General features: G+C 42.3%; 1 protein-coding gene across 1 annotated transcript in view; it reads right to left on the reverse strand.

Moving 5' to 3' along the window:
- LYST (lysosomal trafficking regulator) overlaps positions 1 to 26,968 on the reverse strand; it is a 507,705-nt gene that overhangs the window by 282,194 nt on the left and 198,543 nt on the right. Inside the window, exons 19-21 of the mRNA XM_088481579.1 lie at positions 26,676 to 26,813; positions 12,165 to 12,363; positions 7,074 to 7,205 (exon numbers count right to left, since the gene is read on the reverse strand). Coding sequence (XP_088337705.1) covers positions 7,074 to 7,205; positions 12,165 to 12,363; positions 26,676 to 26,813 — 469 coding nt within the window. The remainder of the gene's footprint in view (positions 1 to 7,073; positions 7,206 to 12,164; positions 12,364 to 26,675; positions 26,814 to 26,968) is intronic.

Consider the following 26,968-nt stretch of genomic DNA (forward strand, 5'->3'; position numbering starts at 1 on the left):
TCCATTAAATTTATGGGGCTAATTGAATTCCCCCCTTAATGTGGCCACATGAGTGTTGTAAAAACAACTGTACAACTGAGATGCATCTTTTAGTAATGGAAAATGTAGGCTTTGATCTATTCACCTGTTCATGTTCTACGTTACCAAGCTCCACATTCACTTTGTGCAGCCAGTATCAAACTAAGCCTCCCAACTTCTACAAACCAAGATTAAATATGGAATAAGATTGTTAGAGCTGACATCTGTTAGCTATATATAAACATATATTATAGTATATATAGATATATATATATATATATATATGTGTCCACATACATCTATCCTTTGTGCGCTACAAGTCGTGCTACACATAACGCGATAGCTGTGGGAGACTCGGTAGCGCAGAGCGTCTTTACATGCAACTTATTACCTTAAAATGCGTGTTACTCGCACAGCGATGCAAATAGTTAGCACAAGCCGCGTCTGATGATTAAAATGATATGCAGCATGCCTATGTTCTTTGTGCGACTTGGCATGCGTACACCCGCAGTTGCTCACAGAATATAGGCATGCTGCATATCATTGGAATCAGCAGAAGCTGGTTGTGCTAACTATTTGCATTGCTGTGCAAAATAGATGCATTTGAATGTACAAAGTACCTCACCTGTATGAGGACACATCTATATATATTATATATATATATATATATATATATATATATATACACACACACACACATATACAGTCAGGTGCATAAATATTGGGACATTGACAGAATTTTCATATTTTGGCCTCTATTCACCACCACAATGGCTTTGAAATGAAACAAACAAGATGTGCTTTAACTGCAGACTTTCAGATTTGATTTGAAGGTAAATACATCCAAATCAGGTGAACGGTGTAGGAATTACAACGGTTTCTATATGTGCCTCCCACTTTTTAAGGGGCCAAAAGTAATGGGACAAACTAAACAATCCTAAATCTGACTTTCACTTTTTAATACTTTGTTGCAAATCCTTTGCAGGCAATTACAGCCTGAAGGAAAAAGGTGTCTGCGCTGATGTCAGTATAAAACACAGTAATAGAAAATAACAATTATGTTTAATAACGTACAAAAAGAACTGCAGTTCAGTATAAAATAAACATACAATTATATATATTAAAAGGGCACGGATGCAGTCATGTGCACTCTGATCACAGACAGTAACTCAAAATCACAGCTGATATGTCATACAATGAAACGCTGGTAATGGAACCTAGCCACTCCTGAGCAATGATACAATGTATCCACCAGTCCTGATGGTAAAAGGGAGCCCAGCTTCCCAAAGCTTCCCGACTGTGCAAACAAAAATATTGCTCACCAACAGTAGCTAACAGTGTCCCGGTGGATAATATTCCAATATACCGAGTCTATTGAATGGGCATAGATGCTTGCATATATTGTGTGATCACAATCGGTAACCCAGGCTCACAGCAAATATATCATGTAATAAACGCTAGGTGTATCATTGCTCAGGAGTGGCTAGGTTCCATTACCAGCGTTTCATTGTATGACATATCAGCTGTGATTTTGAGTTACTGTCTGTGATCAGAGTGCACATGACTGCATCTGTGCCCTTTTAATATATATAATTGTATGTTTATTTTATACTAAACTGCAGTTCTTTTTGTACGTTATTAAACATAACTGTTAATATCTATTAATTACTGTGTTTTATACTGACATCAGCGCAGACACCACCTTTTTCCTATATGTTCTTTTGGGAGGGTATTCTGCAGGAATCCCTTTGGTGTCAGCTGCAGGTGTCTGTATCAGACACTATTCAAACAGAAAGCGCACCATTTTTTCCTTTTTAATTACAGCCTGAAGTCTGGAACGCATAGACATCACCAGAAGCTGGGTTTCATCCCTGGTGATGCTCTCCCAGGCCTCTACTGCAAATGTCTTCAGTTCCTGCTTGTTCTTGGGGCATTTTCCCTTCAGTTTTGTCTTCATCAAGTGAAATGCATGCGCAATCGGATTCAGGTCAGGGGATTGACTTGGCCATTGCATAACATTCCACTTTTTAGCCTTAAAAAAATCTTTGGTTGCTTTTGCAGTATGCATCGGGTCATTGTCCGTCTGCACTGTGAAGCGCCGTCCAATGAGTTCTGAAGCATTTGACTGAATATGAGCAAATATTGCCCGAAACACTTCAGAATTCATTCTGCTGATTTTGTCAGAAGTCACATCATCAATAAATACAAGGGAACCAGTTCCATTGGCAGCCATACATGCCCACGCCATGACACTACCACCACCATGCTTCACTGATGAGGTAGTATGTTTTGGATCATGAGCAGTTCCTTTCCTTCTCCATACTCTTCTCTTCCCATCACTCTGGTACAAGTTGATCTTTGTCTCATCTGTCCATAGGATGTTGTTCCAGAACTGTAATGGCTTTTTTAGATGTTGTTTGGCAAACTCTAATCTGGTCTTCCTGTTTTTGAGGCTCACCAATGGTTTACATCTTGTTGTGAACCCTCTATATTCACTCTTGTGAAGTCTTCTCTTGATTGTTGACTTTGACACATATACACCTACCTCCTGGAGAGTGTTCTTGATTTGGCCAACTGTTGTGAAGGGGTTTTTCTTCACCAGGGAAATAATTCTTCTGTCATCCACCACAGTTGTTTTCCGTGGTCTTCCGGGTGTTGCTGAGCTCTCCGGTGCGTTCTTTCTTTAAGAATGTTCCAAACAGTTGATTTGGCCACACCTAATGTTTTTGCTATCTCTCTGATGGATTTGTTTTGATTTTTCAGCCTAATGATGGCTTGCTTCACTGATAGTGACAGCTCTTTGAATCTCATATTGAGAGTCGACAGCAACTGATTCCAAATGCAAATGTCACACCTAGAATCAACTCCAGACCTTTTTTACTGCTTAATTGATAATGAAATAATGAGGGAATAGCCTACACCTGTCCATGAAATAGCTTTTGAGTTGATAGTCCCATTACTTTTGGCCCCTTAAAAAGTGGGAGGCACATATAGAAACCGTTGGAATTCCTACACCATTCACCTGATTTGGATGTAATTACCCTCAAATTAAATCTGAAAGCCTGCAGTTAAAGCACATCCTGTTTGTTTCAGTTCAAAGCCATTATGGTGGTGAATAGAGGCAAAAATATGAAAATTCTGTCAATGTCCCAATATTTATGCACCTGATATATATATATATATATATATATATATAGCCAGGTCCACGTGAGACAATGATCCAGCACACCATTTAGAAAACAAGTTCCAAGCATTTAATGAAAAAGTACTATCAGGGTAAAATTAGCCATCTTATAAATGTACAAAAACACACAAAAATACTCAGCACAAATTATGCAGATATTCAGGCCTGTAGCAGAGCTGGTGTGTGGGGAGCCACAATCCCCCGAAGAAGGTGACACAAAACAGCTGTCGGGACCAGGTGGTTTTTTTGAGCATGGCTCCCCAATGCGCCCTGGCAGGGAAGAAATCACATTCTGATTATTGCGAACTAAGGCTTCCGCTTCTTATCGCTGTTCTGCTGACAAGGTGTCCGCCAGCGGAACTTCTGTAGGGCCAGGCGAACCAGAGTGGCACTGAGGGGTGGCGGTTTCCAGTACATCCATGGCAATATCTGTATTGGGCATAACATCTCTGCAAATATTTTTGTCTAGCTGTAACCAGACAAATTGTTGAGGATTTCTTTCCTCTGATATTAATTGTACAGAGGTTCCCTCTCCAAAGAGGACTGGCCGTGGTTTTCCACTTTTCTCTTTTTTACTAGGTAGGGCCTTGGAAACTTTACAGTGGCGATGTCTCTGTGGTTCCTTTAAGAGTTCAACAAATCCAGGGAAATTGCATCCCAATATGATAGGATAGGGGAACTTAGGACCAACCGCACCACCTCATAAATGTGCCCCTTTATAGTGAACCTCACTCGCACCCGGGAGAAGTTTTCTGTGGATCCATGAATGCAGAGTACTTCAACTAACCCTGGCAACTTTTCCATTGGCCTGGGCAGGATAGCCTCTGAGATCAGGGTTAGCTCTCTTCCTGAGTCTATAATAGCTGGGAGTTCTCAGCAATTCAGTAACACAGTTTTCCACATTAACGAGAGTTTGGAATCCAGTGGTACCCTCGTGCAAAAAGCGGGGTACATAGCACCCATACTAGCAACTGCACACTCCATAGGCTCTTTTCTGGGACAGTACCGCCTTACATGACCTGGCTCTCCACACTCATAGCAAATGACCCTGGAGTCCCCAGCGGTGTTTCCACGAGGAGGGGTGACAGTTGGGGTCATAGGCCAATGGGGTGCCATCTTAAGAGGTCACCAATTCCCTGGTTTCTTTTCTGGCATCTTTGTCATATTTCCTGCGGTCTCATACCGCTATAATACTGTAATTAATTGCTCTAAATTCTGAGGATCAGTGTGTATGACCCAGCGCGGCATATTCCACCCTAGGGTTCTTATACACTGGTCAATAACCACCGTCTCTAATCTGAGCAACAGTGTGGTCTTCTATCTGGAGCTGTCTGGTGAAGTGGAACCCCTGGTAATAAGGCCCATTCATAAAAGCGCTGCACTTTCCCAGAAGGAGTGAGACCTGACCAGGCTAAAATGGCACTTTTAACGAAGTCAAATTTCTCCGCATCAGCAGAGGATAGATCAGCACATGCTTTCTGAGCCTCACCAGTAAGATAGGGGGCAAGTCTATCAGCCCAAGTATCCACTGACCATTTTAAGAGCTGTGCCACCCTCTCAAATATTAACAAATACACCTCTGGGTCATCTGAGGTAGACATTTTCTTTAGATGCCCAGCAGCTGTGGTGCCCATTGATTGTGTCACCAGCTGTAATATTTGCTCCTCTGTCTTTCGATGGGAGGCCATCAAAGTTACTATAGTACAAAAAACTTCCTCCATTTTTACAGTGGGAGGCATATGTAAGAACTTTAGTGGTTTTAAATTAGTGCAATGACAAGCCAGTTTACCCAAATATAGCTTGAGTAATGCACAATCAACTAAGTTCAGCACATCAGAGGCAGGGGTTAAACAGAAAAAAGGAGAATAAAAAAAACTTTTCCTCCTTTCAGCAATGCAGTGCTTAATTATACCTCAGTATGTGAGCTCTGCTCTGTTCAGTCAGGAGAATTTGTTAATACAGCAACTTAACTCACAGTGTACAGCAAACTACCCAGTGATTTTAATACAACTACAGTTATTTAGGTCCACCAACCATTACTCACATATACCGGAAAGTTTTGCCTTCAAATCCTTTGCCACATTGAAAGCGTCTAGCGTTTGCGCTGCAACACAGCAATGCAGATCCCCAAACGGGCCACTATATGCAGACACTGAAGGAGAGCATACTTCTTCCATGTAGCATTACTGAATAATTTTCAGAATACCTTGTCCACCCCCGGGGGTTCTCTGACAATCAGAGTAAATTTTGCAGTCGTAAGTTTGCAAAATGTTATGCTTTTTTTTCAACAACTAATTGACATACTACACATCATACTCACTGTGGAAACTGAAGTTACAACTACCCGGTATATCTTAAGTCTTTTACGTGGAGAGGAGGTTCATATCTTTGTGCAGCATATTGGATTGCTGCTCATTTCAAATCACCCCCCACTACACAAGAGTTAAAATACAATATTGTTTCTTTTGCTATGAGAAACAATTCTATATTCAGACACAATATATGTGACGGGTGAACATTAATTATTAACTGGTACATTGTATTGTGTATTTATTATGGTCTGATTTTTAATAAATATGTTTATTTTTATGTGGGATCTTAAGTGATTTTGAGCACGCAGCTAATCAACCTTTCTCTACCAGTGTGCTTCTGCCTGCATTCAGCTAGATCTACTGGAAGCCTTGTCACAGTACCTGTGTATCACAGCTTGTACCATCATTCTGTAATTTCCTGCACTTACGGACTTACTGGTTCCCTCTGCGCAGTCTTCACCAGTATATTCCTGCAAACAGCTACCTTCGTCTGTTAATTCAGTGCAACTTCCTAACTACACTTCTGAGTACTGTTATTTCAGCTAAAACTCGAGCTGGCTAATTTCATCGCAGCACCTATGCTGTGTACAGACATCCAGTATCTATTACAAATACAACCATGTTCCTCTCATCACAATTACGGTTTAAGGCGCATGCGCATTCTAGGACGCTATTTCGAGAGTGAGGTCAGCAGTCACAGACCACTCCAGGGAGGCTGAAGCAGGAGGAGGAGTTATGCTCTGCACATGTGCAGAATGGATTTCCTCCATAAAAGTTGGGAGGCGCAGTGGGACAGCATAGTCACATGGGATGCAACCATGTCAGCTAAAGCCCAGCTGGCTGTGGTCACATCCTATGCGTTAGTGCCAGGTAAGTTATTAAGAGGATTATCAAATATTTTATTATCCCAAACCCTCCACCTACTTGGTTCTCATCCTGCCTCCAGTGCACTCATATTATGATCTTTTCAGTTGGCAATTCCCAGGGCACTGGTTCATTGAGTCCTACTATTATAAAGTATTACTCTCTTATTTGTCTAAATATATCACTGTTTGAATCGCCCCCCTACTACTGTATGTTTTTTTAGATTGTATTGTTTGTATTACTGTAACCTTCACTGGACAGAGTTACGGACACTTGGTGGTGCAATATAAAGATAATAAAATGCTCCCAGTGGACTCTTTACTGCCGAAATAGGTTCAATGAAAGATGGAAACGAGGATCATAGAATAATATTAGCAAACACATTTAATTAATACACAGTAATAAAAACATCATTAAACTAACATTTGTTCTGTATTTAGGTTAATGCCTACAAGCTCCCACAAAGTGGTACACTCATCTCAAGACAGTAATTTCCTGTAGCACAGATTTAGGAGAATTAATCCTGTAGAATCCACGCTGAGGAAGTCAGAAAAATTATAATTCCTACTGGGTAAAATGAAGCTCTTGCACATATTAGTGGTATACACCAACAATCTTTAAATGTATGCAAATTAACAGGATAAAACCATTAAAAAGCTAGCACAATATATAATACATGTCAATGACTACTACACCTTTAGGGACTGTAATAGAAAATTCCATGGGACTTCTGCTTGAAAGCAGAGGACTGACAGAAGATCTTCCTCCAAATGTAGAATGTCTCTGATGTATAACAGATTTCAGCTTTTCTTGAAAAATCTTGTCATCTGAAAACATAAATTTGCTGAAGATAAGCATTTAAAAAAAAATCTGAAGTAATTTGAGATGTATTTTTAGAAAAATTTACAGATGTGTCCTCATACGCCAAGAGGTATATTTACTAAAGTGAGAGTTTTTAGAAGTAGAGATGTGCCCATAGCAACCAATCAGATTCTAGATATTATCTTCTAGAAGGTGCTAGTAAAATGTTAAGTAGAATCTGATTGGTTGCCATCGGCAACATCTCCATTTCTAAAAACTCTCACTTTAGTAAATATACCCCCTAGTGTCTATACGCCATACAGTGCAGGACCCCCAGCATGACAGAGACACTCCTAGAGCAGTAGTTTCCGATATTTTTCTTTACATTTTGCACCTTGTATGCATAGCAGACAGAGTGAAAAGCCATTCAGTGTGTACTAGAGGCGCAAGGCTGTGACAGTCACACAGGAATTGGTTTTACATACAAAGTCGCATATGAAGCACAACGTAACGGCGCGAGAAAAAAAAACACGACCACTCGCATTGGAGCCCTTTTTACACAGATTCTGACTCAGTCGCTCACAGATGTACAAATGTCACACATTAAATTGATCATTTTAATCTCGCAAAGTAGCTTTGTCGCTCCTAGTTATTGTAGTGTTAAAGTAAAGAATCATGTAGAAGCATGACTCAATTTTGTGTTCGAATGCTAAGAAGAAATTATATTCTGTGTGGGACATTGAGCCTAAGAAGGGACTCATTCCTTATCTATCTATTCTAGCTCTTAGGAATGTATTCATATAGAATAACTTATGTTATCCAATTAAGGCTATAGAAGAGTGTATTCATCCTTTGTATTCAATTCTCACTTATATGACAGGAAAGATAAGATATTCTATGGTTCTATTCAGTGGTGTAAAATGTCAGACACTGTTCACTATCGAGGATTTATGTTCTCCAAGGCTAGACATAGCTAATAAATCTGTCAAGGAGATGTCATTTAAATTTATATCTGTAGAAACTAATATTCGTTTATTGATAATTTAGGCAATACTGCCATCTACTGACGATGTATCTAATGCTTGAAATAAATTCATAGATATTATAATTAGATCAGATAGGCAAAGTTATTGAGCATATGCAGACTAGATTTCTTTGTCTCTATGTTAATTTGAGCGCTATAAAATAATCTGTCTGTCCAAAATAAAGACAGAGTGGTTTTGGAAACACACAGGTCTTGTTGTTTCCCATCATTCTCCGGCCGTAAAATGCATTGTGTTAACTGGTGGCTGACCGCTATATGTGAGCTGTGGAGGATAAAGGGTCTATTAAGATCAACGTTATCAATTGCTATGCGAATAAGATGCATATTTTGAGTGAGAAAGATGCTATTTGGCGCAACTTAAGCAATAGTGTATGAAAACACATCTGTGGCTAATTAGCAAGAAATCCACATTCATTGTTAAAACACAGCAGCAGCATACTGATTATATGGTATACATAATGAAAAACTTTAGATACAGGAATTGCCCACTGGTTATATGCAGCCTTATACTTACATAATGACATACAGTATGAAACTAAACTTGCAAAACTAAAAGTAACAAATATACATGTAATGAATAATTTCATTATTTACATGATGTCAGTACATTAGTTGCATCTAATCTTGCAGCACTCTTAACAATACAACCAACATTATAGATGTAGCAAGCGATAGACTAACATTTTACAAAACACAGCTCCATTCATGTAATACATAATGACTCACATCACCATATTGCATCATGTCATGTCTGTTATCACAAAGCACAATATTGAAAATTTCTGCAATCATTTTATCAAACCAAATGTCACCATGCAGAATCATGCATGACAGATGAATGAAATCAAATCATGTTTACATTATTTCTTAAGGTAAGGAATGAGCAGCATGTGTTGTCTGAGTAGAGATAAATGTAATAGCCTTTTCAGACATAAACAGGTGCTCGACCCGGTTTTTGAACATGTCAAAGCTTGGAGACCCCCTTTCACGCTACACACACCTTTGACCAAGGTTATCCCGGGTCAATCCCTTTCACACTTAAACCATGACTTCCCTGGCAATCAGTCATTTAAAGTGGATGCATTTTTGGCTCACAAAAATAAGGTAATAAACAGTGGGTGTGACTTGAGTGCTGGGTTGAGAATGCATTGCTCACCCCTGACTTCTAGCAGTTTGCGCACCTCCTCTTCACTTTAGTGAGCCATGATGGCTGCTCTGCCGCCTGCTGATGAGGTTTATCTGCCAGTGCCCTGAACAGCCAATCAGGTCCTTTCAGCGGGACTAAAAACTGGGGTCACACCTTTCACACTATAGGAAACCCAGGTTTGTCCCAGGAAAAACCCCGGTGGCGAGAAGGGTTACGGACCCGGGACAGTTAGCCCGGGTTGGACACTTTCACACTTAGCAATCCCCGCAACTTACCGGGTCAACCCATATAGCTGAAAGGGATATTACTCACTTGCAGAAAAAAAACATGTGTTGGAATAGTGGATAATTGCTGCATTGTGTAGTAAAAGTGTAAACAGCATGCCCCCTCCCCAACTCGACAGCTTGGTGCAAAATGGATTCATATCTTTATTTATTTTTTCATCCGATGTACTTTTAATCTAGTGCAAAATTACTATGACACAGAGTAACAGGACCTCCCCTTTAATTTCAGCCAATCATATTGTTTTCCTATGCTGGCAATCTGTGACTGACTGGAAGTGAAAAGGAGTACTGGTGGGGAGCCTCTGATAATTTTGCATCTGTTGCAGAAATTTTTTTTTAAATGTGGGTACTTTCCAGTACATTTCCCTCTATTTGGGTTCAAGAAAGAAGAAAAAAATATTTTAGGTTTAATGATGGGCAGGGTTCTTAAAGACCATATCCATTATAATGGGCCTACTGGGGTGACAAGTTTGATTCCAATCTTGCTCATTATCCTTCACCACAGACAAGGGGCACGGTTAACAGATCCAAACAGCAGTTTCTGGAATTTTCACTATAGCAGAGGAGAGGCTGTCCGATTTTTGTTCATTTTTCTTATACAGTGCACTGTGTTTAGAATTTGTCTTATTTTATAAGTGTAGGACCGGACACAAAACTAAAGTACTCTACAATGATATAACAGCATCATACAGTTAGCCATGGTAAAACAAGCAAAATGTCTGAATTGTTTGACATTAAACCAAAATATAGAGAATTATACTGCATCATGCATGAGCTACACGATGGCAGCAGAGCAATGGTTTTGTGGCTTCTGGATCTATACGTAATTAAGTACTAAGCTTGGTTGAAAAAGACGAAACAAAAGATTTTTATACAGAGGGGTCCTCATACAGCTAGCCTCCTTGCGCGTTAAACAGCCATCTAGCCGTGCCGTGGCGTGACTTGGTAGTGCGAAATGCTACGTTAGTGTCAGTGGCTGTAGCACTGTAAAGTAGTGTTTAGCATGTAAATAGACCAGCACTCACACACAGAACATAGGCATTTGCATATCATTTTAATGTAAAAAGTCACGAAAAGCCACTAGGCGCAACCAAGTCACACGTAGCTCCTGCATTATGTGTAGCGCAAATTGTAGTGCACGAAGTATAGATGTATGTGGACACATCTGTAGCTACGTGCAGACAGAAAATAACTGATGGTCGCAGAGTAAATATGCATATTCTGTATCACTGCATGTAAACTAACTACTGACTAGATCGATAAATAAATGAACATAGATGATCCAGAAGAAGTAAAATATGAGAAAGCAGAAGTGTGTCAGCAGTGTAATTGTGAATATTATTACCTCCTATCCTGCAGCATCATGGGGAAAACAATGCAGGTAACCATGGCACTGAATAGAGAACAGCCCTAGACATTCAGTGGCAGCAAAAGTCAAACAAGTGGATTTTACTTTGTTTATACTTAATATGGGTTGGGTATGGGATGCCGGCGCTTGGATCCCGGTGATAAGAATCCAGACACCAGCATCTGTTTGTTAAGTATCCTAACACTATCCCTCCTTCCCGGCAGCCTAAACTTAACCCTCCCCCCAGCAGCTTAACCTAATGCTGGCCATACACTAGCGCGATTTCGGGCCGATTGCCCGATTTATACACGATGTACGATGAATCATGTGGCAATAGTGTAGTATTTAGGTAGGATCCGATCCGATGCACGCTCCCGCCATTGTTCTATTGTATGATCAGATGTGCAGTCCATATAATTGATCGTAATCGCATGCAGATCGTATGAAAAAAGCACCAAATCGTGCGGACGGGACTGCCAGGGGAAATTGTAAGATGAATCGCATCGTACTAATGTATGGGCAGCATGAGACAACTCCTAAGGCAGCCTAACCCTAACCCAAACACTTACTGTCTGGTTGACGCTGGTGCCAAGAATCTGACTGGTCACTGGATTTCGGGGCCGGTATTCTGAGCGCCGGCATCCTGACCGCCGGGATGTCAACTACATCCCGTTAATATTAATTGTTGTTATTCATTTAATAATATGAAGTGCATTCCAACTGGTTTGTTCTACTGAACCTGTACTGGCATTTTAATAAAAAATTTTTTTTTTATCATTAATCAACGATCCAGTTGTTTGATTGTGCCAGCAAGCTTTGCTGTATACAAAAGTGGAGGCTGTCAATATATGTGAGGTGCTCTTGTAGGAATATCCACAAAAAAAACAAACCCACACAATTGGCAAGACTAAAGGATATATTTAAAAAAAACTTAGAATTTAAGTATTTAAGTGCAGGGAAACTTTTCAGTGGTCCACATAAGTAAAAAAAAAAAAAAAAAGCATCTCTCCAAAATCTTTACGTCAGTATTATATCTACATCAAACAAGTGTTGTAATATTGTAAAGCTTCCAGGGTAGCAAAATATTTTTATTAACCTTTCAATAGTTATTATTACATTAAAATGATTAGAAGTATTAATAAAAGAGAAAACATATCTTACCTATGTGTAAGGAGAAGAAAAAGTTGTTTGGATTATGGCAAACATATGTGTTTGTTGGTGGATGGACCGCCAAGAGGAAATGGAAGATCAGTCTAAGCAGATCCAATTCTGGAGGTGATCCAAGAACTTCCTCAATAATTTTGATATATGATCTACAAACTTTTTGAGGAATAGATGCAATATAACCTTCCCTGTGTTCCTGATACAAGGCACAATGAATGGAATGCATTATCAGAAAATTTACAATTCAAAAAATAAAACAAGTGAAACCATCATTAACATCATTTATTAGCAGGTAGCCTATATTAGAAATTAAGTTGGACCAGTCTTAACAACGCAAACAATAAAATTAGAGTTATGGTATAACATAGGATCTACTTGGGGGTATGTAGTTGGAGTGACCCATTGCACCAAACAGCTTACAGCTGTGAAGCTCCCAGCATGCATAGGGCCTCCTCCCTATATACCCCACCCCCAGCCACAGGCATTCAGTTTGTAAGCAACAGAGACCTACTGTATATCCTAAATATTAAATTTATTGGTCTGTTTGTTTTCCAGTTATGCATTCGGACACCCCTGCACCAATTGAAATAAAACCAACGTGAGGTGTTCCAGTTGGATCCTGGTCAGGTTTTAGGGGGTTATGGTCAAAGTCGGACCTCCCGTTGATGTACGCTGGGCAGAACTTTGACCTGGAGAGCCTGTTTTGAGCCTTTCACTGGATGAATTTGGATAAAAACTTTAGAGAGGGGCAACATTGGATTCCAGGAAAAATTCTAGGGAATTGAGGTCCCGGTCGGACCGCTCGTTGGTGTACGCTGGGCAGAACTTTGACCCAGGGAGCCTGTTCTGGGCCTTCCATTGGATGGATTTGGATGAAAACTTCCCAGTGGGTAGCAATTGGTCTGGGATGCCTAATGGAGTGATTGAGGTTCAGGTTGGACCTCATGGTGGAGTGCACTGGGCAGAACTTTGACCCAGGGAGTCTGTTCTGGGTCTTCCACTGGATGGATTTGGATTACATCAAATAATGAAACTTATTAACTTGAAGATTGAAACCAACGCCAGGCACTTCAGCTAGTACTGTATATAATGTTTAAGGGTGTATACATTTTCAATATTTAGTTGGTTAGTCTTTATACTAACACTACTCTTGCAATAATAACATACATTATATTTACCTTTGTGTGTATATTTCTATAATTGCACAATTTATTTTGCCAGCAGTAAGGTAAGCTGACCCCCCCCCCCTTCCCGCCCCTCAAAGAAGTGTGCTCTGGATGGAGAGGGGTGGGGTAACAAAGCCACAGAGAGGACAGAAGCGGGTTGAGGGAGGCAAATCCTGCATTTATTATCCAGCAAAAGATGTTCTCTGTAGACAATTCTTGATTTTATTTCTCATTTCAAATTAGCCTCACATGCTGGCCATTCCCCCTTTAACAAAATTCAGTAGCTTAGGTTCGTCTAGCAATAGCATGCTTCGGGCGCCATGGCTCCATGCTACTCCTCTGCCCGAGATCCATCCCACTGATTCGATTCCTCATCAGCTGCTCAGTTACAACTAGCATATTTGCCAACTATACAGTACAAAAAGTGGGGTCCCACTGACTTCTGAAAGTTTGGCATCCTCCCACAGTGAAAATGGACAGGATGGTGGAATATGATTCTCGACGAATCGCTTAATCAAAGCCTTGACCCGGTTTGTGATACTTGGGTTTGAGACAAGGTATTGCAAGGGATGGGGAAAAGGGGCACATCCATCTTCTAAATATTGCCAAGTGTGCTCAGATTCAAATTTATTAAAATATTAGAAGAGTAGCATGTTTGAAACATACTTGCCTACTTTGCCTGAAGACCCAAATTTCAAGAAATCTTTACAGAGTCTAAAAAAAGAAGTACACCCTCCTGCATCATGCCCATGTCGTGGACATTGGCTTAATGACATGTTTTGCCCCACCACACAGTAGCACATGCCACTTGTAGCTCTTCTTCTGGATCTCAAAGAGTATGCAAGCATGATTTAAATAAACATGGGAAATGTACAAATGAAGAAATAATTCTATTTTATAAATTTCACTTCATGAAATCGCCACAAACATAACACTAAATGTATGCAACTACTAACATTTAGAGCTACACTAAAAAAGTATATTTAAGAATATTGTTGTTTAACGTTCTTCCTTTCCCAATTAGAGGAGCAACATTTTATTTATTTAGTTCTTTCGTCCAAGCATTTATTATGCAAACGATTCTCAGGTAGCCATGACATTAGGTGATAAACAGACATATTTATCAAAATTCAATTGCAGTTGTGATGCAAAATCAATGACTGTCTTCGCAATGCAATATTTTATATATTCGCAGAAATGTATTATAAATTGCATCACAAGAAAGCTTCATCTCCTCCCCACACTTTTTCATAAAAAATACCCTGAGAATGTGTCTGCACATGCACCAGCCCCAATGCCCCTGCACCTGGCTTCTGTGATATGTCGGTCCCGTTGGAAAGACATTGTTCGGAATTTGTATTGTGTACAGAAATCAGGCCGATTATGCATATAAAAAATTATTTGAAGTCCAGGTGATCGTTTCAAACGATACAATTATTGTGTAGTGTGTACGCTCCACATTTGGTGTTATCAGGTCATTTGGTCATCCAAATTTGCCTAGTCATTGGCAAATCTGTCAGGTGTGTACCTAGCTTTAGGTTCCTAGTGCACCAATAGATGGAGCTACCAACACTTATGACAAATGGAGATGTTGTGCTGTTTGCGGAGTTAAGCTGTGGGACAAAGCGGATAGAGGCCGCAAAAATATGAGATATGGTAAGAACTTTCCTTTATTATCTCTATTTCTACGAAGTCCATAGGGTTCCACAGGATACCTTGGGGTATAGGTGATGACGTCAGGCATCGGGCACCATACAGTTAACTTTTCAGCCTCCCAGGATGCACTAGGGTCCCCCTCCTATACCCCGCCCCCGAGCCAAGGCATCTCAGTTACGTACCAAGCCATAGGCCGGAGGAGGAGAAGGAAGAGAGAGAAAAAAAAGATCTGGACACACACAAGAATCACATTCTCACCAGAGGGAGACGGAAAAACCGGTGACCAGAGCAAAGCCCATCTGCAGCACAGGTGCAACAGGGCGGGAGTCCTGTGGAACCCTATGGACTTCATAGAAATAGAGATAACAAAGGTAAGTTCTTACCATATCTCATATTTTCTACTTCAGGGTCCATAGGATACCTTGGGGATGTCCCAAAGCAGTATCCTTCAAGGGTGGGGACGCTCCTGTGCTGAAAGGAGAATCCGCCGCCCCAAAGGAAGCATCCTGAGAGGCAAAGGTGTCAAACGCGTAATACCTCACACAGGTGTGGACAGAGGACCACGTGGCAGCCTTGCAGATCTGGACTGCAGAGGCACCACGTCGAGCTGGCCACGAAGGACCCACAGACCTAGTGGAATGAGCCCTCACAGAGGATGGAACCGGCAAGCCTTCATGAAGGATAAGCTTCTGAAATTGCTATACGGATCCAACCTGCCAAAGTTAGCTTTGAAGCAGGCCAACCCTTTTTACAGAAGCCATAGAGGACAAACAAGGCATCCGACTTCCTAAACGAAGAAGTGCGGTCAACATAAATCCTTAAGGCCCGCACAACGTCCAAAGTGGCTTCACCCACTGATAGGACAGGTGAGTTAAAAGCCGGCACAACGATTTCCTCGTTGATATGAAAACAGGAAACAACTTTGGGAAGAAAATCAGGACGAGTGCGCAGCACCGTCCTGTTCCCATGAAAAATCAAGAAAGGGGGTCTACAAGAGAGAGCCCCTAAATCAGAAACACGTCTGGCCGAAGCGATGGCCAGAAGGAAAATTATTTTAGCTGTCAGCCATTTAAGATCCACTGAGCCCAGTGGTTCAAACGGCGGTCTCTGGAGAGCCCTCAGGCCCACAGCTAAATCCCAAGGCGTCACCGGTGGAACAAATGGCGGCTGAATTTCGAAGAACACCTTGCATAAAGGTGCGCACATCAGGGATTGCAGCAATCCTACGATGGAACCAGACAGGGCAGATACCTGCACCTTCAAAGAAGCAAGGCGAAGCCCATGGTCTAGTTCCGCCTGTAGGAAGGCTAGCACTCTAGACAGACGGAACTCCCGAGGTGCATAACCTCTAGGTCGACACCATTGGAAGAACGTATGCCACACACGATGGTATATTCTTGCAGAAGACTGTTTCCGAGCTCTCAGCATAGTACGTACTACAGAGCTGGAAAACCCCCTGGACCTTAACATGGCCGTCTCAACAGCCACGCCGTCTAAGACAGCCGAGTCAGGTCCGGGTGAAGACAAGGACCCTGTGACAGTAGGTCCGGTCGTAGCGGCAACCGCGGAGGGATGTCCACGGACAGACTCTGAAGGTCTGAGAACCAGTGCCGTCTGGGCCACGTGGGAGCTATCAACAGGAGCGTCCCTCCTTACTGTTTGAATTTCCGGATTACCCGTGGAAGAAGGGAAAGCGGAGGAAAGAGATAAGCAAACTGGAACGTCCACTGGACGGACAGAGTATCCACCAGAGACGCCTTTTCGTCTCTTGTGCGAGACCCGTACACCGGCAACTTGTTGTTGTGCCGTGACGCCATGAGGTCGATCTCTGGAAGACCCCACCTGACCACCAGAAGTTGAAAGACGTCCTGGTGCAGAGACCATTCCCCCGGATGAACGCCCTGGCGACTGAGAAAGTTGGCCTCCCAGTTGAGGACTCCCGGGATGAATACCGCTGATATGGCCGGGAAATTGCGCTCCGCCCAGATCAGGATGCGGGACACCTCTACGAGTGCCGCCCGACTTCGGCTTCCTCCTTGCCGATTTACGTAGGCCGCGGTGGTGGCGTTGTCCGACTGGACCTGCACGGATGACCCTGGAGAACCTGATGGGCCTGCTGGAGAGCATTGAAAGCGGCACGGAGTTCCAAGATGTTTATCGGAAGCTCCTTTTCTGCCTGAGTCCATCTGCCCTGGAACAAGTGTGGACCAGAGACCGCTCCCCAGACCCGAAGACTGGCGTCCGTTGTCAATAGGACCCAGTTTGCCACCCAAAACGGAAGACCCTTGTTGAGATGGGTCGTCTGCAACCACCAGGCAAGGGACAGGCGAACCTCCGGAGGGAGCACCATCGTCTGGGACTTGAGACTTTGAGGCAGTCCATTCCATTTGGACAGGATCAATTGCTGCAGAGGTCTGGAGTGAAACTGGGCATATTCCACCATGTCGAATACGGACACCATGGAGCCCAGTAACCTCATTGCCGAGTGAAGAGACACACGGCGACTCTGCAGACAACTGCGCACCCTCAACTGCAAGGCAGAGATCTTTTCCCTCGTCACAAAGATCCTCTGCTGACTGGAGTCCAACAAGGCTTCGAGGTGCAGAATCCTCTAAGACGGGATCAGGGTGGACTTTTGCCAGTTTATCAACCAGCCGTGCCATTGCAGTACTGCAATCATCAGGTCCAAATGGTGTAGAAGGAGCTCCGGAGATCCTCCCACCAACAGAAGGTCGTCTAGGTACAGCAACATGCAGACTCCCTGCAGCCGCAGGGAAGCCACCATGACCGCCATAACCTTGGTGAACACACGTGGTGCTGTCGCCAGGCCAAAAGGTAATGCCCGGAACTGGAAGTGATCGTTGCGGATTGCAAACCTGAGGAACTGTTGGTGATGCAAAAGAATAGGGACATGCAGGTAAGCGTCCTGTATGTCCAACGACACCATGTAATCCCCAGGTTCCAGCGCCAGAATGATGGACCGTAGGGTCTCCATCCAAAACCTCGGCACCCGCAAGGACTTGTTGAGTGCTTTGAGGTTGAGGATCGGACGGTACGACCCATTGGGTTTCTATACCAAAAACAGATTGGAATAGAAACCCAGGCCCCTCTGGGATAAAGGAACAGGCACTATAACTCCAGCCTGGAGCATAGTGTGCAAAACCTTCCGCCGTTCCGTGGCTATGTTCCGGTCTGATGGAAGACCCGTGGTGAAGAATCGGGATGGGGGCCTGTGCCGAAAGGAGAGGGCATACCCATGAGAAACCACCTCGTGAACCCAACTGTCTGTCGTGGTTACCGACAAACACTGGGCGAACCGTAGCAGGCGGCCTCCCACTCTGGGATCCCCCAAAGGGAGGCCTGGACCGTCAGGCTGCAGGTTTGTCATCGGACTTAGGGGCGGAACGTCTGGTACTCCAGACCTGCTTCCGGGGCTTGGCCGATTTCTTGGGGCCAGCCTGTCGGGGAAAGGACTGTGCTTTAGGCCTACCCTGGGCCCTGTAAGGAAGAAAGGACGATGTACCTGAACTGGAAGGAACTGCAGCAGACGGGAGACATGCTGATTTGGCTGCCGCTAGCGTGGCTACAATTTTGTCCAGATCCGGACCAAATAGGACTTCTCCATTAAAAGGCAAAGCTTCCAAACCCTTTTTGGAATCAGTGTCCGCCTTCCAAGAACGCAACCATAAGGTGCGACGAGCCGCCACAGCTGCCGAAGAAAGCCGAGAAGTCAGGGTACTGATATCTAAAGCCGCTTCAATAATGTAAGTGGCCGAATCCCGGAGATTGCCTATCAACTCGGTCTGTTCAGCCGAACAGTCGGAATCGAAAGACGCCTCCAAACTATCAGCCCAGTGCTCCATAGCTCTGGCTACCCAACAAATGGCCATAGCCGGCCTGGCTGCCACCCCCGCGAGGGAATAGACGGACTTCAGGCAGATTTCCACATTCTGGTCCGTGGCATCCTTTAAGGAGGACATGGAGGGCATGGGCAACGTGGCACTTCGGACCAGGCGTGTCACATGATAATCCACCTGTGGCGGGGACTCCCACTTAGCAAAATAATTGTCCGCAAACGGATAAGCCACTGCTAAATGTTTTTGAGGCTGATACCGTTTGCCAAGATGTTTCCACGCTTCCTCTAAGTGGTCCACCAATTGACCCGAAAGAGGAAACACTGTGGCATCACCCTTAACATCCTTGAAAAAGGCATATTTGGATTTTGATACCGGAGGTTCATCATCCTCAATAACTAAAGCTGTGTGGACTGCACGAATATGGCCAGGTATATAAACCTTAGAATTAGCGTCCGACTCTTTAGTATGGAGAGGTTCTTGGTCCGAAAGATCCAGAATCTCCCCATCATCGGTCGTCCCCTCGTCATCCTCATAAGGAGCAGACAGAGATGCCACCGGCCGCTTGTGAGGCTGCAACACAGACTCCCCTTGTAACACGTCTCACAAATGCTGCACAGAACTTGTCAGAGAATTAACCCACGCAGGCACCTGAGAGACCTGAGGAGGGGAAATAGGGAGACTGTGGGGCACCATCAGTTGTCTCGGGAACCCCAGCATTGGTGACGACACCACTGGGACAATCCCATCTGAGGGAATGCAGGTTGCGGAGCTAACTGGCCCACTAGGGTTGTAAGCGCTTTAGCGAAACAAGCCCAGGGCGGTTCCTGTACCAGAGCCGTGACAGTAATTGGCCACGTCAATAAAAAACACTGCCGACATAGCCCCTCCGCGCTACCCTCCCCCTCCGCTATAGGTACCTTACACGTAGTACACAGAAGCTTTAGAGGAAAATCACTCTCAGACATGATGGCAAGTATGTGAGCCCTCTCACTGATTCTCGTTAGTATAGTGGGTGAACCGCCCTGCAATCACCGCACCGCAAGGGTTTTAGCAGAAGAAGAGCAGGGACAGTGAAAAGGCTGACAGTAAAAAGTGAAAGCACAGGCAGCAGACGCTAGCAGCAGTCACATACAATGCAAAGGAATCAATCCCTGCACTATCAGCGCTGATTCTCAACTACGCAGACACAGGGCCTGGTAGGACACAGCGCTGCATACACAGACCTGTTCCAACGGAGGAGAGGTATGCCGGGGGACCCAGACCACGATGCCACCGATCAGCAGCTTCCAGCATGCTTCCATAAAGATGGCCACCGAGGAGCAGAGAGGAGGCCGGCCTGGGGGAGGAGCGCTGCCACAGGGCCAATCGGCAGGTGCAGAGAGGGCTGTGTGCAGCGGGGGAGGCGCCGGCTGTGAGACAGGGAAGGCGCGCTCCCCTGGCATGCAATTAACCCCTGGGACGCCGCACCGCTACCGCTCAGCTGGGGTAGTGGAAGCGCAGGTCCGTAACCTGGCTCCACGCTGCAGCCAGTCCCCAGGGAGCCCCTTGCCTGGGGACTCCGGACCATGTTCCCCGCTGCTTACCTGCTGTCCCCCTTAAATCCGGCCATGGTCCCAAACATCTGGGGTCACCGCTAGCTGTGACCCCAGATGCCTACCAGCATCCCCGGATCAGTACCGGCGTTCAGGTACCGGCGGGGGTGTAGGGAAGACAGCATGGACGTCAAGAATGACTGTCCATGCTGTACCTACAGATGTGCAGCCACAGCTGCCTTGTAGAAAACTTCAGGGGCTATCCTTAGCCCCCCTCTAAACAGGTGCATCCGACTCCGAGCCGGGCACCAACGAAACTGAGATGCCTTGGCTCGGGGGCGGGGTATAGGAGGGGGACCCTAGTGCATCCTGGGAGGCTGAAAACTTAACTCTATGGTGCCCGATGCCTGACGTCATCACCTATACCCCAGGGTATCCTGTGGATACCCTATGGACCCTGAAGTAGAAATCAGGATTGTCTGTTTATCAAATCAGGATAGATGAATTGACAACTATACCTGGGCGCAACTGAGACCGGCAGCATATGATTGTCACAAAAAACAAGCCACCTACACTTGTACAATAAGTATACCAATAAATGTAGATATGACAAAAGTCCTTGCGCCACTTGATTCCAAAATAAGGCGAAACTGTATTCCTGTATATAGAACTTTACTGCAAAGAATCTTCACTTATAGGTGCCAATGTTTTCTCCATAAAAGAGGCATAAAACATAAAAATACAAAAAATATGTATTAAAATACAATATTTGTGAAAAAGGATGAGATAATCCAAAATCATGCAAAAAGAGCCAGAAACCACTAGGAGACACTTCTGTGATAATCCTTGTGTCCAAAACAGATTCACTTCACCGCAAACACATGCAATGCAATATCAGGATGCTCACATTATTGCTACCTGTATGCAGTAGGTGAAAAACATGTATAGGTTTCTTTCACCCCCAGCCGAAAAGAATACTTCATAGAAGAATATATGATGCTCACACAAAAGCTTACTTGAGACGACTGCAATGTAGCATATAAAGGTTTCTTTTTTGTCTTCTCAGCAGATGGGCAATTCAGACACAACTCCCGGAAATACAAAGAAACTTCATATAGTGCAGTATTCCGTAAAAAAATTATTTAAGAAATGTATATAAAAGGTGGGGATATACCTCCATACCAGATAGATGGCATATGCAGATCACATCAGTATACACGTCAGCATAGTAGTGAAACCCGGGTATTCCACAGCTGGAGGTATAATCAGGATCTGGACTGGTAACAGAGGCTAGAAATCTCCTCCACCGTTACTCCTCCAACATGTTTTGACACCGAAGGGTGTCTTTTTCAAGCTGGAGTGATAAGCACAGCTATGGGGGTTTAAATCCCCAGAAACACGAAGTTCGGACACGGAAGTTGGTATCCTCTGTGACAAAAATGTATTAAAAATATTGATAAAATGGTACTAACCTTGAATTATAAATGAAAGGCACGCCACTTTCGTATGCACTCCAGCTTGCTAAATCAGACGTAATTTAGCCGAATATCAGCCACGAATGAGGTATAAATGGAGTGACTGTGATGTACACTGATCTCAATAAAGTTGTTGAGATCATGTGATCGGTTAGTCCTATGCATGGAATAATAAAAGTTGGTTAAATCATGTATAGTATGGACTAGCTGATTTTGTTCAGCTGCGGATACCATGGAAACCGTATACACTCCATTAAAGGGGAAGACCCGGATTTACACTTCACAAATGACCATCTCTGTGCCTTATCCAGTACCATTAATACAACATATGTAAACAAATATCCTTTAAACAATAAATAACAATAATAATAAAAAGTTGCACGATATAAATGAATAAAACATCTTTCAATTCATATAACAAAACAAATGGAAATATATAATACCTATAAATGACACATCTAAATACAAAGAAAAATGGATGCATATAAATATAAAAAAATGTAAATAAATAAGGATACCAAAAAGGGTGGATTACAAAAACCATTTAACCTCAAAGTTATGGTTTAAACCAACCGGCTTCAAAGTGTTGTGATCATAGATATGCCACACCTCCTTCTGAGCAAAACGGACATCCCTATTGTTTGTCCTCCAATTCTTTTTAACTAAAGAGATCCCACAAAACCTTTGGATACCTTTAAGGGAGTTGTTATGTTTAGACTTAAAGTGTGCGGAGAACGGCTTATCCTCTGATCCTTTTAGGATGTTTCTAGCGTTCTCCGCCCATCTGACTATTAATGCTCTTTTGGTTTTGCCTATATATACCAAATTGCAAGAGCACTCTATGGCGTATATGGCATAACGAGTGTAACACGTAAAATAAAGTCAGTAATTTTATAGCTTTTACCTTGTGTTTGAAATCCTGTTACTTTCGAGGAACTACTGGGGCAGGCGTTGCACAATCTACATTCTCTGCAGCTATAGAAACCTTTATTACTAGGGAGAAATCTGTTTCTATCCATAAGTAGAGCGCTAGATACTAATGTATCTGATAGTAGGAGCATGCCTATAGATCAGTGGTTCTCAAACTCGGTCCTCAGGACCCCACACAGTTCATGTTTTGCTGGTCATCCAGCAGCTGCACAGGTGTACTCATTACTCACTGACACATTTTAAAAGATCCACAGGTGAAGCTAATTATTTCAATTGTGATTCTGTCAGGAGACCTGCAAAACATGCACTGTTTGGGGTCCTGAGGACCGAGTTTGAGAACCTGTGCTATAGATGAACTTGGGTCTACTGCGTAAGATTTTTCCCAAGATGTCATCCTTAAGGAGAATATTCCAATTCTTTCTAATCACCCCTTTTATCTTTGTATGCTGTTTATTGAAAGTAGTACAGAATGACATTGTAAATCTGCTTTCTTGTGGACCTTTTCCTTTATCTTGCAGTAATGACTTCCTATCCATTTCAGCAACGTCTCTAACTGTTTGATGAAGTGATTCAGCCTTATAACCTTTCTGAATAAATGAATTAACCATTTTACCTGCTTGTTATTGAAAGATGTTATTAACCGAACAATTGCGACATAACCGCATGAGTTGTCCCTTTGGTCCCCCATCTAACCATAGTAGTAGATGGTTACTTTTCCTATTTATGTATGTATCCGAGTCAGTTGGTTTGTTGTAATTATATGTACTAAATTTTCCATTTTTGATTTCAATGGACAAATCTAGAAAGTTAACCAATACGGCACTGACATTGTAGGTCAACTGAATGTTCAAAGTATTCACAAAACTATCTAGAGTGGATCTATTGCCCTTCCAGATGAACAAAACCTCATCTATATATCGCCACCAATGCACCAGGTTCGCGCTCCAGCTATGCTCTGTCCAGACGTGAGAACCCTCCCACCTGGACATAAACTGATTAGCATAACTGGGCGCGAACCTGGTGCACATTGCCGTACCTACATTCTGCAAAAAGAAGTGACCATCAAAATTATAACAATTATTCCGAAGAATAAAAGAAATCCCATCCAAGAGAAATTTACATTGGAGAATACATAGCTGGATAATAACCTAAGTATTCTTAATAGCCTCCATACCAGCTGAATGGGAGATGATGGTATAGAGTGAGAACACATCTGCTATTATAAGAAACATTCGCCCAAGTTATATTTTCTAATTTATTTAGAATATCTTTTGTATCTCTTAGATGTGACCTTTCCTTACATACCAAGGGTTGTAAATGATGGTCAATATATGCAGACAAATTTGGGGTGATGGCATTAGTACCTGCCAATATAGGGCGCCCTGGTGGATCGGTCATACTTTTGTGGATTTTGGGGAGTAAATACAATACGGGTACAGAATATTCTTCATTAATCAATAACTCTGAAACCTCCTTAGTTATGACTCCCAAATCCACATACCGGTGGACTAAAAGTTTAAATGAGAAAAGAATGTTCTGGGAGGGATCTGTTTTCAGTCTTTTATATGTCATGCTATTGTTTAACTGTCTATACCCTTCATTGATATAGCAGGATTTATTTACCACCACACACCCCGTCCCCCTTTATCTGCTTGCTTGATGATAATATCTTGATTATCATGTAAGGATTTTGAAGCAGATTTTTAAGATTTTTTTTTTATACTTTTGTTGTTGATCACTTTTGAGATCTTCAACATCCCTGCTCACACTTTTGTGAAAAGCTTCTACAAAGCACTTTGGCGAAAAGAGGGATTAAAAAATTATCTTTTTTAAACATAGTTTTACCTACTTCCTCATTTGTCACATCATTACCGAAAAACTTTTTCAAAGATAATTTACGAATAAAGTTTGGGATATCAATAAAAAGATCAAAGTAGTTAATATTGTTGGAAGGGGCAAATTTAAGGTCTTTTGATAAACCTGCATTTTCGATATCAGTCAGCCCAGGCCAGGGATCCCTGTGGAGTTGGAGACCCTTCCAATAAAGGGGTCTCCCTCTCCAGGTCAGCCCTAGCTTAGGCTGATAGCCCGGGGCTATCTACACCACCCATGGGTGGCAGGTTGATTGAGTTAGTGTAGTTTAAAAATAGAAGAATAAAAACATGCTGTTGGTCTTTAAAGGTCTAGAAGGGACAGTGGTCGACAGACAGTTGGAGCATGAATATGCCATTATGACATGCATTGAAAATATGGGTGACTATGATACAGCCTGAAGTTTGCTGAATTTGATTGTACTAGGAGATTAATGCTGATTATATTTTTCACTGGGTGGTGATGAAGAGTTTCCAGATTAAGCAGGATGAACATTGGTGAATTATTTTAGACTAAGTTCATATAAAGAATGTATTTTGTAAGATGGTGCCCTCTTGATTTTGGAATTATTATGGAGCCAGTCTAGTATTATGCTGCCTATCTTTAGACTGAGCACCTTGGCAGTTGTCAATTTTTGGGATGAGTGCATATCATTTCTACAGATATATATATATATATATGTGTTGTACTAATGGTAATGGATTAGGCACAGATTGTCGTTTATGAAGTGTAAATCCGGGTCTTCCCCTTTAATGGAGTGTATACAGTTTCCATGGTAACCGCACCTGAACAACATCAGCTAGTCCATACTATACGTGATTTAACCAACTTTTATTATTTCATGCACAGGACTATCCGATCATGGGATCTCAACAACTTTATTGAGATCAGTGTACATCACAGTCACTCCATTTATACCTCATTCGTGGCTGATATTCGGCTAAATTAGGTCTTTTATTTAACCAGCGGGAGTGCATACGAAAGTGGCCTGCCTCATTCATTTATAATTCAAGGTTAGTACCATTTTATCAATATTTTTAAATATTTTTGTCACTGAGAATGATGGGTCCGAACTTCCGGTTTCCGGGGATTTAAACCCTCGTACCTGTGTTAATCACTCCACCTTGAAAAAGACACCCTTCGTGTCGAAACATGTTGGAGGAGTAACGGTGGACGAGTTTTCTAGCCTCTGTTACCAGTCAGGATCCTGATTATACCTCCAGCTGTGGAATACCCGGGTTTCACTACTATGCTGACGTGTATACTGATGTGATCTGCATATGCCATCTATCTGGTACGGAGGTATATCCCCACCTTTTATATACATTTATTAAATAATTTTTTTACGGAATACTGCACTATATGAAGTTTCTTTGTATTTCCGGGAGTTGTGTCTGAATTGCCCATCTGCTGAGAAGACTAAAAAGAAACCTTTATATGCTTCATTGCAGTGGTCTCAAATAAGCTTTTGTGTGAGCATCATATATTCTTCTATGAAGTATTCTTTTCGGCTGGAGGTGAAAGAAACCTAGATATGTTTTTCATCTATTGCATACTGGTAGCAATAATGTGAGCATCCTGATATTGTGTTGCATGCGTTTGCGGTGAAGTAAATCTGTTTTGGACACAAGGATTATCACAGGTCTTCTAGTGGTTTCTGGCTCTTTTTGCATGATTTTGGATTATCTCATCCTTTTTCACAAATATTGTATTTTAATACATATTTTTTGTATTTTTATGTTTTATGCCTCTTTTATAGAGAAAACATTGGCACCTATAAGTGAAGATTCTTTGCAGTAATGTTCTATATACAGGAATACAGTTTTGCCTTATTTTGGAATCAAGTGGCGCAAGGACTTTTGTCATATCTATATTTATTGGTATGTTTATCAAATCAGTAATTACAAAATCTTTCCAAAAAAGGAAGTTCTCAAAACTTGATATTCCTTTTGGAGTTATCAAAAAAATAGAAAATCAATATCTTCATTAGAACAAGTCATCAATAGTAAAGGAGATATACCTGAAGAACCTGACATGCAAGAAGAAAGTGATGAACCACTCCAGCTTTTAGCAACTGCTTTATATTAAACAGTTTGTGAGGATGGTTATCTCTGATTAATATTTCTAAAGAGGTCAGCAAAGTTTCCCAGACACCAGCCTAAAAAAAGAGAACATAAAAGACCCAAAAACTGTAAATATCGTTTAAAAAAAAAAAAAAAAAAAAGGAATGATGCAAAGGACATATATTAGAATGATAAAATTGTACAGGTCTATCAATTGACCGTTTCTAAAAAAACAAAAAAAAAAAAAAAC

The sequence above is a fragment of the Taudactylus pleione genome, unplaced genomic scaffold, assembly GCF_031769625.1.
Source record: "Taudactylus pleione unplaced genomic scaffold, aTauple2 ptg000275l, whole genome shotgun sequence".
Classification (NCBI taxonomy): Eukaryota; Metazoa; Chordata; class Amphibia; order Anura; family Myobatrachidae; genus Taudactylus; species Taudactylus pleione.